This window comes from Oryctolagus cuniculus, chromosome 10, assembly GCF_964237555.1.
Source record: "Oryctolagus cuniculus chromosome 10, mOryCun1.1, whole genome shotgun sequence".
Classification (NCBI taxonomy): domain Eukaryota; kingdom Metazoa; phylum Chordata; class Mammalia; order Lagomorpha; family Leporidae; genus Oryctolagus; species Oryctolagus cuniculus.
The window spans coordinates 100,594,110-100,610,912 of NC_091441.1; the positions used below are offsets into that span (position 1 = coordinate 100,594,110).

At 52.4% G+C, this 16,803-nt stretch overlaps 1 protein-coding gene across 7 annotated transcripts; it reads right to left on the minus strand.

The window, feature by feature from the left end:
• Positions 1–119: 119 nt before the first annotated feature.
• Positions 120–15,615, minus strand: ATRIP (ATR interacting protein). 7 transcript variants are annotated; one of them, XR_011379553.1, is made up of 13 exons: positions 15,243–15,615; positions 13,485–13,615; positions 11,060–11,230; positions 9,498–9,616; positions 8,472–8,629; positions 7,189–7,293; positions 6,728–6,857; positions 5,871–6,560; positions 1,942–2,078; positions 1,701–1,792; positions 1,014–1,090; positions 657–909; positions 120–277 (listed from the first exon to the last, which is right to left on the minus strand). XR_011379553.1 is itself a non-coding variant. In XM_070050844.1 (13 exons), exons 1-13 carry the CDS (start codon positions 15,484–15,486, stop codon positions 216–218), a joined length of 2,370 nt encoding a protein of 789 aa, XP_069906945.1. In that variant the 5' UTR covers positions 15,487–15,615; the 3' UTR covers positions 120–215. The 7 variants fall into 7 exon arrangements, 4 of the variants coding, with proteins under 4 accessions (XP_069906945.1, XP_008258822.2, XP_017199288.2 ...); XR_011379552.1 differs by having other exon boundaries at positions 1,701–1,789; positions 15,159–15,593; XR_011379551.1 differs by having other exon boundaries at positions 15,159–15,592.
• Positions 15,616–16,803: the final 1,188 nt, after the last annotated feature.

Here is a 16,803-nt window from a genome sequence, read left to right on the forward strand (position 1 = left end):
TTAGTTACCATGGGGACCGGATCTCAGCTCCAGCCAGGGGGCGGCCCCCAGCCACCAGGGTTCCTCTCATGCTCCATCCCTCCCCCTCCACAAAACAGAACAGATTCCGGAAACAAGGCTGCTGTGTTCTCAGCAGGAACTGCCAGTCACCGTTTTTTAATCAGTTGAGCAAAGTGGTGGAGGTGGTGCCACCATGTGGCTCGATGGGTTCTGCCTCAATCTGCCTCAGGGTCTTCCATGTCAGCCTCCGTGGCACACAGGTCATCCAGGGCTGCCTCTGAGCCAAAATCAAGAGGGCTTGATGGTGAAGGACCAGAGGTGCAGGGCACGGGGGAGCCCCACCTCCTCACCCCCCCACCCCCAAAACCCACAGGAACCAACCAGTCCCTTCCACACCCAGGCCTTGCTCCCTCAGCTACTGCAAGCAAAGCGACACAAAGGCAATTCAGGCATGGATATTTCTAGAAAAACCGTGGCTTTGCTAGGCCGACTCAACACATGGGAGTAAAAGGCAGCCTGAAATACCGAGGAGAACCAGAGCAGGGAGACAATGCCATGTGCCCAGTGCTGGCAAAGGCCGTGGTGACAAGGGGGCTGCTGGCGAAGTCAGGATCCCGGGGGGTCCCCGTGTGGCCCGGGACAGAGCAGCAGCTCACCTTCACAGTCGGTCACGTCGGGGAGCCCGCGGAGGAGCGTGCTGACCCCTGGCATCACCTGGTCGTATTGGTGCAGGACCTCCACGCAGTGCACGGTGAAGAGCTTGTCCTTCTGCGACAGGCTGTGCAGCAGCAGCACCGTGTCCCGCAGACACCGCACTGCCCGGCCCTGCTGGGCGGGCCCTGGAGCAGTCCCTGCTCTCCGTAGCGTCAGCCACTGTCTGTGCAGCATCACCGTCAGAGCTCTGACCACCTGGCGGGGACCACCTGCTTAGCCTTGCCACCCCGGGGAGCAGGATCCTCACCTACCTACCAAGATACTTCGCCACTGGCCCCCGCCTGCCTCTGGCCACTCACCTCCACGCTGCACTGGCAGTCGGACCCAGTGACCGGTGGGGAAAGGCTCTGCACACCGAGCTTAGCCAGGAGCCACACTGCCTAGACCAAGAACAAGACTCCAGTCACAGCAAGGTTTTCTCCAGCTTCCCCTACAAGAGCTCTGGTTGCTTTAGAACTGCTGTCTGCACCTGTGGGGCCCAGAAGGCTAGACCCAGGTCAGGTGCCTGTCTCACCCAAAGCCCATCTGCCTCTGTCCCCAAAACCCAGGAAGGATTGGGAGCTATCTGCCTTGCACCAAGATGAATTAATGCCTTTCTCCCTAGATAAACGGAGACAGAATAGATTCTGGGGGTGGGTATTGTGCTACAGCAGGTTAAGCTCTGCTTGGGACACCTACGTCCGTACCGGAGTGCCTGGTTCCAGTCCCAGCTATCTGTACATCCAATCCAGCTTCCTGCTAATGCGCCTGGGAGGCAGGTGACTGCCACCCATGTGGGACACCTGGATGCAGTTTTGGGCTCTTGCCCTTGACCTGGCCCAACCTTGGCTGTTGCAAAGTAGCAGATGAAACCTATCTCTGTCTCTCTCTGCCCTACCCCCTTTTTCCTCCCTCTGTCATTCAAATCCGTCTCTTAAAAAAAAATCCAGTGGGCTCAGGATGCAGTGGGGGCGGTGTACAGTTTCGGAGGTCTCTGGAGTTTTTACCTCTTGTTCCAGCTGAAGCCACTGAGCCTCCGAGGCCGTGCCGTCAGGCCTTGATGTGATGTACATGTAGAGCAGCAGCAGGAGGCAGCCTTCTGCAAGGGACGCCCCACCTTCTCACCAGCAGCCTGGGTGCCATCCGCAGAAGCCCTCCAGGGGCTTCTGGCCCTGGCCTTGCCGTGACCCCTCCCCCTCCGGCAGGAGCAGTCATTTGCCCTCCCCCCCCCCCCCCCCCCAGCTTCACCTGAGTGGGAACAGAGCTGAGGAGCAAGCGTGTTGTCGTCCACTAGGAGGGCAAGCAGTTTGACGGTCAGCAGCACACTGGGCAGGGGCGTCTCAGGGCTGAGGCACTGCGGCAGCACCCGTAACACACACTGGAACCTAAAAGACAGGGGCCCAGGACGTGACACTTCCCAAACCTGAGCCAGGATCTATTCCCCCCTTCAGCAAGGGAACAAAGTCAGGGTGGAGCAGTATTGAGAGACTCAGTTCAGCCAGTCCTGGGTTCGAACGCTGGCTCAAGCACTGCCTGCTTGCTATGAGGCGTGCTCCAAGTGAACACGTGGTGCTGACCACCACTGGAGGAGCACTGTGGCTTGCTGATGTTGGCGCTTACCTACACAGCACCACCCAGAACAGGGAGACGACCTCTGGGCCTCCACAAGCTCCTGAGTGCTTTCCTGCCTCTGCTTCAAATAAGGGTGAGGGGCTCCGGGTACACCCTAGGCCTCAAGCACATCAGAATGCTTAGTACCAAGGAAGCAGGCCCCAAGCACTTGCCACTGTGTGCAATGTACCTAGGCTGAGGCAGCATGCGGAGGACTAGCCTGCTGGTGGGGAGGGGGCCCAAGGACTTAGGCCATCCTCCATTGCTTTCCCAGGCCATAGCAGAGAGCTGGATGGGAAGTGGAGCAGCAGAGCCTCGAACTGGCACCCATTTGAGATGCTGGCACTGCAGGGCCAAGACTTTAACCTGCTGTGCCACGGTGCTGGCCCCTGCTTCTCTTTTGATCCAGCTCCCTGCTAATGTGCCTGGGAAAGCAGTGGAAGGAGGTCTAAGTCCTTGAGCCTCTGCACCCACGTGTGCCACATGGATGGAGCTCCTGGCCCAGCCCTGGCCACTGGGACCATCTTGGGTGATGGAAGCTCTCTCTCCCTCTGAGTGCCCTTCCTCCTCCTGCAGGGGCCCGGCACAATGCCGCGATCAAGAAGACCCCTCAGTGCATCATTAGGGAGCTCTCACGACTTTAGAGCAAATCCTGCATGGCAAACAAGAAGCTGGGTGTCCTTAGTTGCTGCTGTGTGTGGAAGTTTGTGTGAAAACAGAATTTGAGCTGGGTGTTCCGATTCTGCTGTCAGGTTCAAGTGGCTACTAAGGTTCACCAAGGCTCCTGACGGTGACTTAAAGAAAAATCCACCTAGGGCCAGCTTTGTGGCACAGTGGGTTAACCTTCCACTTCCAAACACCTGCAACCCATACTGTAGTGCCAGCTCCCTGCTAATGCTCCTGAGCCCGAGAAGGCAGTGGAAGATGCCCCTAGTACGTGGGCCCCTCCCACCCTTATGGGAGACCAGGAGGGAGTTCCTGACTCCTGTTTTCAACTTGGCCCAGACCTGGCTGTTGTGCCTATTTGGGATGGAAGATCTTTCTGTCACTCTGCGCTTCAATTTATAGATAAATATTTCAAGAACAAGAAGGAAAAATCCTCCTTTATAAATGAGAGGTTTCCAAGTTATTCTGATAGCATTATCATCTTTCAACATGAAATTCTATGCCAAGCCTCAGTACACAATAGGTAACAGCTAAGCTGGGGATGAGACCTGTATGCTCAGCGGCCCCGCCAGCGCCAGGCCGGGAGGGCTCCAGCACTGCAAGCAGGAAGGCCAGGGTGCCCAGTCCCAGCCTGCGCAGGCGAGGAGACAAGGGACAGGCAGCAGTCCTCCCAGCTGCCAAGTCTCAACAGCACCCCCGGCCCGGGCCTCACCCCAAAGTGAGCCAGGGGCTGTGCAGTTATGGGGCTCAGCTCAGTATGGCAGTATGAGGAGTCCTGAAGAAACACTGAGTGGGAGGTGGTATCGGACAGTGAGAGGGGACGCCACTCGGGAGATGAACCGAGTTGAAACTGACTCCAGCATGCTGCCTGTGGGATATCAGACAGGTTTTCCTGCCTCCACACAGGGTTTATTCACTCAGCAAATAAAGTGAGCCATGCTGCACTAGCTGTGAGGGTACTGGGCCATGGCTGTGCCACACAAGGAAGTGAATGGAAGGCTCTGTGTCACCTGGATTTAGTGTCCTCTCAGTGGCTGCATCTTGAATATCCTGTGAACAAAATCAACAGGAATGGAATAAAGGCAACTCTACCAGAACTGGCAAAAAGCAGGGCTTCTGGGACTCATTCATTTATTACTATTTTTTTAAAGATTTATTTGAATATCAGAGTTATGGGGCTAGTGCTGTGGCATAGCAGGTAAAGCTGCCACCTCCAGTGCCGGCATCCCATATGGGTGCCAGTTCAAGTCACAGCTGCTCCACTTCTGATCCAGCTCTCTGCTATGGCCTGGGAAAGCAGAAGATGGCCCAAGTCCTTGGGCTCATGCACCCATGTGGGAGACCGGGAAGATGCTCCTGGCTCCGGGTGGACACAGCTCCGGCCATTGCAGCCAACTGGGGAGTGAACCAGCAGATAGAAGCTCTCTGTCTGCCTCTCCTCCTCTATTTTACTCTTTCAAATAAATAAATCTTAAAAGTTACAGAGGTAGAAGCAGAGAGAGGTAAGTCTTCCATCCACTGGTTCATTCCCCAGATGGCTCCAACAGCCAGAGCTGTGCTGATCTGATGCAAGATACTTCTTCAGGGTCGCCCATGCAGGTGCAGAGGCCCTAGGATGTGGGACATTTACTACTGTTTTCCCAGGCCATAGCAGAGAGCTGGAGAAGTGGAGCAGCCTGGTCTTGAACTGGCGCCCATATGGGATGCCAGCACTGCAGGTAGTGGCTTTACCTGCTACGTCATAGCACCAGCCCCAGGGTCTCAATCATGTAACAAATATGAAAGCTGCACCCAGCCACTAGGAACAGGGCTCCTCCTGGGTGATGGCTCCACCCTCCATGGCTACCCATATACATACTACTCTGCACAATGTGCAGCTCAGAACTCTGGATGGTGGGTGGACCAGGCCAACCCAAACATACTCAGATGGAAACCAGGATGTTGATCTGGGAGATGGGAAGACTTAGAAAGTATCCAGCTAGTGGGTCATCCCAACATAGAGACTGGCTTCTTGGAAGCATGCTGAGCAGAGGGCTGGCTGGTGTTTATGGTTCTTTCCAATCTTGCTGCTCTGGAATCCCAAGTTAGGACTTCTGCTAATAGCATTCATGAGATACATACACTGTACTATCCCGTCCAGCAAACCTTACGAAGAGCAAGCAGGGCTGGAGTTGTGGTGCAATGTGTTAAGCCACTGTCTGCAACACTGGCATCCCATATGGGCACTAGTACAGGTCCTGGCTGCTCCACTTCCAATCCAGATCCCTGCTAACGTGCCTGGGAAAGTAGTGGAGGATGGCCCAAGTGCTTGTGAATGGTGTTCTGCACCCACGTGGGAGACCCAAAAGAAGCTCCTGGCTTTGGCCTGGCCCAGCACCAGCCACTGAGGCCATTAAGGGAGTGAGCCCACAGATCTAAAATATTCTAACTCTGCCTTTCAAATAAATACAATAAATCTTTAGAAAGAATAAGAAGAGCAAGCAGTCTGAGACTGTGCTAGAGGTGAGCACATGACAATGGGCAGAGACTCCCAGCAAAGTCAGCCTACTTCCTTAGGGAGCTCCAGGAAACCTAACCGTGGACTCTGGTCTTTGCTTGCGCCACATCTCAGGCTTGGTTCTAGCCTTGGTTCTAGGGCAGGGCATAATTCCACAGTGGCTAACAGCTTCCTTGGTCACATAAGCCTTTTGCTTACCTGTTGTTCAGAGGCAGAATCAGACCAAATAAACCACTTCCTTGGTTCTCCCAACACGTCCTTACCTCAGAACTCTCTGAACCAAGCCTTCGAGCTGAGCAGTATAGAAAATTCAAGATGTGAGCAAAGTGCAAGGGCCACAGGTTAGTCTGTAAGAGGTCAGGGAAGACCCACACAGAATCACAACTCCCATGCTGCTTTATACCTGGGCAAGAAATCAGAAGCAGCATTTTCAGCTAATTTCACCAAAACCTTAAGGCACTGGCTTAGGACAGTTGTCTGAAGGCGACCTGCTGCTGCAGAGGAGAGCGCCAGTAGGTGAAGCAGCATCTTCAGCAGTGGATGCTGTCCTTGGTCATCGGCAACCGCCCTTGGGGCTGGGGTCGCATCACCGTGACTGTGTCCGTGCACCAGGCTCGTGCTGCCTTCCCCAGCTGCAGGGTCCACCCCCGCTCCTGACAGTAGTAGGCAGACAACTGCCCCACTGTGGCACACCAGGTGCTGAAGAACACTAAGCGAGGCCACAGAGAAGCCTTCCAGGGTGCAAACTGAGTCCTCATGGCTGGCCTCCAACCTAGAGCTCAAGCGGGGGGCGTGTGTTGGCGAGTTCCCAGGTGCTCCGCTTCGCTTAGCTGCTGCCAAGTCCTGCAGAGCGTGGCAGTGTAAGCCAATGAAGAACTGTACAAGGGGAAGGAGATGCACGGCTCCAGGAAGCTGGCACAGTGGGAAGGTCCTTCTGCCTCCCTCTGCTGGGTCTCCATCAGGGGAGCCTTCATTCCTGGCAACCAGGTTCAGTGCAGTGAATGCCAGGCTCTGTGCTTCTCTCAGGGCCGAGAGGGAAAGTGATCCATTGTGAGAACCTGAGGTCCTGAGACCAGAAATCCCAGCCAAGATACTGGCAACAAACAAAGCAAACAGGTAAGTGTGGGGTAGAGATAGAGTCAAGAGCCCAAAGCAGCCTCCCTGCTTAGCCCAGATCTCCCTGGCTGGGCCAATGCCAGAAATAAACTTGCTTTCTAGAAACCCCTTCTGAAACCAGCTTTGCAGGCATCCCATGCTTACCTGCCAAACCCTGGAGGCTGTAAGAGGGAGCCAGTAGGACCCTCAGCACAGTTGCTCAGAAGGTGGCAGAGACTGAGAGGTGACCCTGGGACCAATGGCTGCTTCAGGAGCAAGTTTATCAAAATGGAACCTGAAAAAGACAAGGCAATTCTAGGAGGCTCCGACATGGGAGGCCCTTCCTATGGCACCAGAAGTAACAGGTGAGGTTTCCTTGGATTGCGACTGTTCTCCAGGCCACCAGAAAGCCCCACGAAGATGACTGTGCGTGCAGAAGGCTCTGGGACTTCACTGTTTTACCGAGACTTCAGCTTCTATCACAGACACCGCTTCCCTGCACTCTCTGAAGGCCTGCCTAGGACGCTGCTTCTTGGGACCTCAGACAGGCCCCAGGTGATTCTACTGGGCAGCAGAGGACAACCAGAGCCACGTGGGCGCTGCAGGAGAAGCAGAGACTCTGGTACCTGGAGGGTTTGGTCTTTGCATCCAGCAGTCAGTGAGACTTTTCCGGGCTTCGTCTTGCTTCATGGGGTCATTGCTCACACTGTGGCTCTTACTTTCTGTGTAAACTGTGAATCAAAACATGAGCACAGAAGCAGAGGTATCAGAAAGTCTTAGACTAACAGGTTGTTTTACTTCCATCCTGGATCAAAAGAAAAGCCAAGCAGTTCAAGATCTCCTGTATCCTTTGCTTTCCTCATGTAAAATATGAACTTGCACAACTAAATGAAAATTAAGCTGAGGCAGTGAGTTAAGTATAGCAACTGACATAGTGCTGAACACATGCCAAGGACCGCTCTCAGAGTTTGCACACATCATCAGCTCATCTGTACCTCATGGCGTCCCTACCAGGAGGTGCTATCATCAGCTCTCTTTTACTTGCAGGGAAGCTGAGGCACGGAGGTTAAACGTCTTGCTCAAATTATATACGCCAATAAACACCTAATATGACTGAGACTCCCTCCAGGCTGGTGGGCTCCACTGTACACTGGTCACAGTACCCTACACTGCCCCTTTAGTTGTTGGATGCTGTTAAATGGGCTGCAGTTTGGCAGAACTGGCATCAGGGCCAATGCTTTAAGAAGGCTGACAGTGCCAACAGAGTCGATGTATCCAAATTCTGCTCCATGAGCCAGCAGAGTCTCAGAGGCCCTACTGATGCTAGACTGTCTCTCTAGAAAGCAGCCGGACTAGCTGTGCAGACTCGGGCTGGACTAGAAAAGGAATGCGGATCCCTGCAGACAAACTGTATTTTGGCATGGCCGATGGATGCTGATGTGATGCTTTCAAAACACACCAGCACAGTCTTAGCCACCTTCTCCCGAGAGGTGTGACCTAGCTTCCTTCCCTTGAACAGGGCCCAGAATCAGTGAGTTGCTTCTAACCAACAGAATGTGGCAGACACGATTCTACGTGACTTCCAAGGCAAGGCCATCCAAAGAACAGCTTCCAGTTGGCTCTGTGTGGGTTTCCCAGGTTTAGAGGCGGCCACCACTAGGTTACAAGGACACCCAGAAGCCCTGGGGAGAGGCCCATGTGGAAAGGAGTTACAGTGCCAGCCACATGAGTGAGCACCGTTAAACAGAGCCTCAGGTCTCAGACAGCCTCTTAGTGACTGTCGTCCCCACTGTGCTGTCAGCACTGCTGACCCGCAGAAATCGGGAGAAAACAACCAACTCCTATTGGTTCAAGCCCCAAGCTGGGCAAGTCTGTTGCATAGCAATGGACGATCAAAAGGCTGACTTACCCTCTCTGCTCACCAGAGACTTGGGCCCTGCTTCTGTCTGGCAGGGGTGGAGAAGGGACATGTTAGCACTAAAAGATTCCTTTGTAGGGAAAGATGTTTTTCCAAATTGTGGAGAATATGCTTCTTGTTTATTAACCACAGAAGGGCTTTTCCTAGGACTGGAAAAAGTTAACTATATGAAACCAAAGTAACAATTCTGTTAACCACCTAAAATACCTGGTTACAAAACTTCTAACAAATTGAAACGTTTTCCCATCTAGGTGTTGTGACCAACAACATGTCAAACCAATTACATAAAAATTAAGACTGGCCCACCCCCCAAAATTGGAGATCATCTTTTCAACTTTCTCAGTCCCAAGCAATTGTGTTTCTAAAGTGCCACATAGAGGGCTGGCGCTGTGGTGTAGTGGGTAAAGCCACCACCTTCAGTGCTGGCATCCCTTATGGGCGCCAGTTCGAGTCCCAGCTGCTCTACTTCTGATCCAGCTTTCTGCTATGGCCTGGGAAAGCGATAACCTGCTGTGCCACAGTGCCGGCCTCTGCTCCAGTTCTGATCCAGCTCCCTGCTAATGCACCTGGGAAAGCAGTGGAAGATGGCTGAAGTCTTTGGGCCCCTGCACCCATGTGGGAGACCTGGAAGAAGCTCCTGGCTTCGGATTGGCCCAGCTTCAGCTGCTGTGGCCATTTAGGGAGTGAAGCAGCAGATGGAAGACCCCTCTCTGCCTCTCCAACTCTACCTTTCAAATAAATAAATTGTTGAAAGGTAATCAGTACCTTTTTAAAAAAAAAAAAAAAAAAAAAGTCCCATATAGAGGTAAGACTTCTGGAGTATGGGTCTCTATGCCCATACTGCCTCAAGCCATGAAAGCCTCATCCACCTTTGGATGGATCCCCCTCTTTCAGGAAAGAGGCTCTCTCCCCAGATGGCACAGCATCAAGGACCCTCGCTCACGTTAGCCTCATCCAGCTATGGAGACTTTTTACTGAACTCACAAAACTGAAGTCTCTCTCCAGCACCGTCATTACCTGACATGGGCGACGGAGGGAGAAGCCAGCCTGTTTACTCGTTCACTGTTCTGAAGTTTTGTCCTTAATTCATTCATCTCGGCATCTTTAAACTGGAGCTCCGACTGTAATGACTGGAGCTGGAAAGCACAGGGAACATACTCCAAGTGGCCCCAACGGATACACCAAAATATCTTGTGAACTCAAAAATCCCAAGCTAGTAAAGGAAAAATACTCTACCAATGTCCTACAACATCAAACACTGGCCTTCTTCCTCAAAGACAGCATGACACTCTAAAATGATATTGGACTCTGGCTACTGTACGGGCAGTCTGAGGGTGAACTCCCGCCCCCGCCATGACCTAGCCTCACTGACCCTCAGCTCGTCTCTCTTCCCTCGTGGTTGGGAGGATGCAATGGAATGACGAACATAAAACGCCCAGCTTGGCAAAGTGCTTGGCAAGCAGCCGCATCTCAGCAAGACAGCTGATCTTAGGCAGTGAAGGACAATTCCAGGTCTTCCTGAAAGTTTGGGCAGCAAATCTGGAATGGTTTTATGAAAACCCCAGGACCTCCAGCCAATAGACACCACCATCATTTCCTAAACACACTCTTGCTCCATGCCAGGCATCATCACACACAAGAAGTATGTGAGCCTCCCAATAGACTTTCCGATTTCATTCTGAAACAGATAAGGGCAAAGGATAACGGAGCTTAGGTCATTACACTGAGGTCACCACTTGGTTGTGATGAAGCTGGAAATCAAACTGATTTGTCTGATGACGAATTCCCTGTTCCTCATCATGAACGTGCAAAGTCAACTGCCATTAGTGCTGGGGATGGCTAAGTGCTCACTGTAATGTGTGCAATGAAGCAATGGCAGTGAGAGCTCCTGAGTGGGCCTGAAGCATCAGCACGTGCAGAAGGCAGCGCAGGTCTGCACTGGATGCCTACTGCTCTCTCTCCCAGGACAGTGTCTCCTTGTCCCTGAGAAGCAATCACCTCTCAACCTCTGCGTGACTGCAGTGGCAGATTTTATCTCTGCGCTTATATCAGCTCATCCAGGGACAAGCACCTGACTCAAGTTAGGTTTATCACAGGCCTCCTCAGAATTTTAAGCCTTCAGATAAGGGAGCCCCAGTCTGAACTCTGCACTGGAGTTAGGAAGTCAGCCCGGCAGCTCCTGGAGAACACATCCTCTGCCCCAGGAGGGAGCCTCTCTAGAGCACAGGCCATGAAATTGTGTCCTGGCAAGGTTGAAGACATTCCAGTTTCCCCCAGGCTCGATTACGGAAGCCAATACATTCCCTTTTCGCCTACACTAGGTCAAGTAAGTTTCTAACCCACTACAAGAGCCTTCATTTACCTGCTTCTAGACATTCTAAATCAGGGGTTTAGCCTTGCTAAGACCAACTACCAGGGCCAAGTGGCATTTCATCTAAGTCATTTTCCTGACTACATGCACACCACGGAAGAACATCTGCGGGACAACTAGCTAAAAGCACCAAAGTGTGTACCACAGCACGTGCTGAAACCTCCCTGGGCAACACCGGCCCTTGCTTCTCAAGGAATGCTTTGCTCACCTTCTTGGAGAATTCCTTTTCTTTGTCACTAAGGGCTTGGGTTTTCTCCTGCTCAAGAAGGAAATGGGATCTTCTCTGCTCCTCTAGAACAGATTCTGTCTGATGCAGCGAGTCTCGCAAAATTTTAATTTCTCCATTCTTAATGAGGACTTTTTCTTCCATCGCCTTCAGCTGTAAATTAAACATTAATCTTGTGAAAAGTCTGTACGGTAAAGTTATTTACACACTTTGTTTTAATCTACAGCTGGGGAGATACAGAAAGCACAGGGAGACCGGCACTGTGGCATAGTGGGTAAACCTGCTGCCTGCAATGCTGGCATCCCATATGGGCGCCAGTTCGAGTCCTGGTTGCTCCACTTCCAATCCAGCTCTCTGCTATGGCCTGGGATAGCAACAGAAGATGGCCCAAGTCCTTGGACCCCTTGCACCCATGTGGGAGACCTGGAGGAAGTTCCTGGCTCCTGATTTCAGATTGGCCCAGCTCTGGCTATTGTGGGCATTTGGGGACTGAACTAGCAGATGGAAGATCTCTCCAACCCTTTCAAACAAATACATCTTAAAAAAAGGGGAGGGGGGTGTGTGCTGTGGGATAGCGAGTTAAGCCGCCACCTGCAGTGCCAGCATCCCAAATGGGTGCCGGTTCGAGTCCTGACTGCTCCACTTCTGATCCAGCTCTCTGCTATGGCCTGGGAAAGCAGTAGAAAATGGCCCAAGTCCTTGGGCCCCTGCACCCACATGGGAGACCCAGAAGCAGCTCTGGGCTCCTGGCTTCAGATCAGTGCAGCTCCAGCCATTGTGGGCAACTGGGGAGTGAACCAGTGGATTGAAGACCTTTCTCTCTCTCTCTGCCTCTCTGTGACTCTGTCTTTCAACTAAATAAATCAATCTTTAAAAAAAAATTATTGGGGTGGGCACTGTGACACAGTAGGTTAAGCCAGTGCTTGGGATGCCCACATCCCACACTGGTGTGAGGGTTCATTTCCCAGCACCACACTTTTGACCCAGCTTCCTGTTAATCTTTCTGGGATACAGAGAATAGCTAAGCACTTGGGTTCCTGCCAGCCACGTGGGAGTCCCAGATGAGACTCTACCTTACCCTCTGTCATCCTGCCTTTTCAAACAACTTTTCTTAAAAATTTATTTAGGAGCCGGCACTGTGGCATGGGGGGTAAAACCACCACCTTCAGTGCTGGCATCCCATACAGGTGCCTGTTCGAGTCCTGGCTGCTCCACTTCCGATCCAGCTCTCTGCTATGGCCTGGGAAAGCAGTGGAAGATGGCCCAAGTACTTGGGCCCCTACATCCATGTGAGAGACAAGGAAGAAGCTTCTGGCTCCTGCCTTTCGACTGGCACAGCTCTGTCCTTGTGGCCATCTGGGGGAGTGAGCCAGCTTATGGAAGACCTCTCCTTCTGCCTCTCAGTAATTCTTCCTTTCAGATAAGTAAATTAAAAAAATTTATTTAAATATAAAATTAAAAAAACATGCATACCATAAATTCATCTCTCATTTTATCTCTTCTTGGATTTAGTATAAAATGTTTCTTTTCCTTCTAAAAAACTTTTTTTTTAATTAGAAGAGCAGAGTGACAGAGTGATGTTCCACCTGTTGGTTCACTCCCCAAACGTCTGCAACAGCTAGAGCTGGGCCAGGCTGAAGCTGAGAGCCTGGAACTCAATCAGGGTCTTCCGCATGGGTGGCAGGGACCCAAGCACTTGAACCATCATCTGCTGCTTCCCAGGGTGTGCCTCACCAGGAAGCTGGAATCAGAAGCAGAGCTGGGATTTAAATCAAACATTCCGATACAGAAAGCGGGCATCCCAAGTAGCCTTTTTTTTTTTTTTTTTTTTTTTTTTTGACAGAGTGGACAGTGAGAGAGAGAGAGAAAGGTCTTCCTTTTCCATTGGTTCACCCTCCAATGGCTGCCGCTGCTGGTGCGCTGTGGCAGGCGCACCGCGCTGATCCAATGGCAGGAGCCAGGTGCTTCTCCTGGTCTCCCATGGGGTGCAGGGCCCAAGCACTTGGGCCATCCTCCACTGCCCTCCCTGGCCACAGCAGAGAGCTGGCCTGGAAGAGGGGCAACCGGGACAGAATCCGGCACCCCGAATGGGACTAGAACCCAGTGTGCCGGCGCCGCAAGGTGGAGGATTAGCCTAGTGAGCCGTGGCACCGGCCCCAAGTAGCATCTTAAAGTTCTGTGCCAAATACCTTTCCCATAATTTTTTCTTCTCGCCTAGCTCTAAGCAACCTCACAATCTATAATTCTTCAGCCTAAATGTTCTGGCTTTCTTTCCCCAGTGTTCTTCATTTTGTAGCTGTGAATCTATGCTCTTAAAAACCTTCATATTTTTATCTTTTATTGTACAATGTCTTCTAACACGTAAGTGAATGAATTAACTGCAAAAACCACAGGTTAAATTACTTACCTTTTCTTTTAGTTCTTTGTATTGTGCTTGAAGTATTTCTAACTCAAAATTATCTTTAACAGGTACACTTTCTCTGTTTTTCCCTGCTGGAGTTTTTGACATCCCATCTAACCTGGGAACTTTATGAATACCTGTAGGAAAAGAAAAAACAGTTCCCATACATAATTTAGCACCCAACATTTTCCTACTTTTGCTAGAAAATGCTGAAAAGAATCAATCTTGAGAGCAAAGTAGAGAAAGTTCTATAAGCAAGACATATAGGGAATTCCCAACCTAAGAGGAGGATTCAAACTCATAAATGATACTTAGGAAATAGTGGATCTTTTCACCCTGTCTATATCCTCACCCGATTTCAAGTCTCACTGAAGGGTGAGAGGTGGTGAGGGGCTCTCACCGGCCAGAGCTCGGTGTCACGTTATTTAGCAGTATTTACTGAGCGCCAATACAGCTGGCATGGGGAACACAACAGATACAGTCTTCATACACAAATAAATGTTAAATTACAACCGTGAGGAGAGCCTCTGCTAAGAGGCATCTGAGCCAAACGCAGTGACTGGAAGGCTTCCCTCAGGAAGCCTTCAGGAGCTGTGGTTCAAAGACAAGCCGGACTGAACCCTGAGGGCAGATGGCTAGCAAGAACAGTCAGTGTGTAACAAAGAGCAACGTGCAAAGTTCCTGTATTAGAAGCAAACAGGGAGCAATCACAGAACGAGGCAAAGTTAGTGTGGCTAGCAGTCGGGGCAGACCACGCACGTTAAGGGTTTAGGTCTTCATTCTAGAAGCAGAGGGAAGTTATTAAAGGACGTCCGGCAGCTATGTTCACATTTGTCTGTGCGACATGGCCCAGTGTGGGTTCTGCAAGGATCGTTCTGGCTGTAGTGTGAAGTCTGACTTGCAGGCAGTCAGCACAGGGAATGGGGAGCCAGGTTAGCAATCTCGTGCAGGGGCGGACTCTCAGGGAGTTCAGAGACCATGGGAACAGGATGGAGTCCAGAGACAGACCCAGGAAGTGGGCAGGATTGGCAAAGGAAAGAGAGGTAGGGTGAAGGCGGAAGACAGTCTGCCGGGGGGAGCATCTGGTCATCACAGGTGTCTTCTCCAAGTCTGCCGAGCGGGAATAGCGCGGGAGACGCTGCAGGAGGCCTGGGTTTCCGGACCATTACCGTGTTGAGTTTCAGATGCCTGTCAAACAACTACAGAGGCAAGATGTCCCGGAAACCTTTCTGGAAGCCGCATGAGACTCAACTACGGAGCGAGCGCCATGCAGGATGTGCCCTATTTTGTTAATTGGTAGGCCGGCTGCATGTGGCGCTGATTAAGCTTGTCTAAGAATAAATTTTTGATCTGTTGCCTCTGCTAGGCTCCTCCTAGGCTCATGCTAAGGGGCACGAGGGCTTCAGATTTAAAGACTCGCACGTGGGTAGCCATGGTTCCGGTAGATGTGTTCCACGGATCTCTGCTTAGAACCTTTTAAGAACCGAGTAGCCTTAACTTAAAAAAAAAAAAAAAAAAAAGTCAACCTAGCTTTCTATATTTCCAAGTGATATTCCAGATGCATTTCTCCCCCAAATCGAGGGAGCTCCTGGAACACAACCAACTGCTCCAATCGGGGCGTTACTGTATTTTTAAGAAGGTTAAGGGAGTGTTAGTTCAGGACACTGGGGCAGCGCTCGCCTGGAGTTCGGAAGCCACAGCGGTCAAGGAGATGTGGTGCGGTCTGCACTGCCCTCCGGGGAAGAGGCCGGGAAGGGCACTCACTGGACACGTCCCGGGCCGCGGCCGGGCATTGGCTCAGGGCCTGTGACGCGAGGATGTCGAGCTCCTCCAGGTCGTCAGCGGTGAAGTCTCCGTGCTCGCCGAACGGGTCTTCAGGGTCCGGGGCGGCGGCCTCAGGGAAACCCCGGGCCCGCTTGCTTGGGGGGTGCCCAGTGGAGGGCAGCGGGCTAGGGCGAGGGGCTGCGGGCCCGCTCCGCCTCCTGCCCGGCGCGGAGGTCCCAGCCATGCCTCCAGCCGGCCCCAAGCATCTGAAGACGCCAAATCCCACACGGCAGCGCGAAGCCGCCGGCGAGCCAACCGCCCGCGAGCCGGCACTCGCCTCAGCCTCTTATGCACCGCCCCCGACCCCACGGGCCAATCAGCTGCCGGCCCGCGAGCGCGGAGAAATGACGTCTCTCCGAGCGCGCCGCCAGGCTCGGCCGAGTCCCCGCCAGTGTCGATGGCGCCCCGCCCCTCTCCGCCCAGCTGAGCCCGGCTCCGGCGCCGGGGGTTTTCGGGGAAACCTCGAGGTTGCCTGGCGCCCAGCAGAGCACAGAACTGCGGGGGACAGTTCGCCCTGACAGTCACCCTTGTGCGTTTGAATCGAGGCAGGCAGAGTTCAGGGTTCTGGCCCCCGAGAGCTCGCTGCCTCTTTCCATCACATACTCCGAGGCTCCTTTAGGGAGATTAGGCGAGGAGTGTGAAATGTGTGGCATTTGAGGTAGGTTTCGGGAAGACAGGTCCAAGGAGAACCATCCGTGTGGGAAGTGCTCAGACTTCTTTCATTCATTCATTCATTCATTCTCTCGGAGATTGCTGGAGCATATTTGTCACAAGCACTGGTTGTATAAAGATGAGTGAGGGTCAGGTCAAGGAAGAGCCCCCCCCCCCCCCCGAAGTGGCACCTGGGCTGTCCTACAGGTTGTCAGGTGGGAGACAGCAAGATAAAGGGGTAGAAGGCTAGCGCAGAATTCCCCACCCAAGGCAGGCCAGGTGTTGGTAATCTATGGCAGACAGTAAGGCTTCCCAGAGTGGTAGCTGCGGTGCGCAGAGCAGTTGAACAGGGGAGATTGGCACGGAGAGTAACAGGAGCAAGATTCTTAAACCTTGGGTACTCAGTGCCAAACTGAGCCTGAGTCTCCTACCAATACCTGTGAGGGCAGACTGCTGTCAAGTCCTAGAAGGCTTTCGTGTTTTCTGAAACTCGGCTGCACAAATGTCGAATGCTTCCATATTAATTGCTGTAGGTCTCTGGCCTTGGAAAGACAGGATCACCCATCAGGAGGGATTAGATTCTGCCAGAGAGCAGCGACTTGCTCTCAGAGGCAGTGTGCTCTCACGGGCGGTGCAAGGACTGATTTTGACAGCACACTGCGGGGTGCCAGCTTGCAAGGCCCCATGGGAAATGTTCTGCAGCCCAGAGGAGCTGCTAGTTGTGCAACTTCCCAGAGGACCAAAGCACCCTGTCACCATCGACTACGTTAATCACAGGACAGGGTTTAATCTGTCACTTTTCCAGTTTTCACCTGGCCAAGCCTACAAGCCTCTCTGAGGACATCCTCAG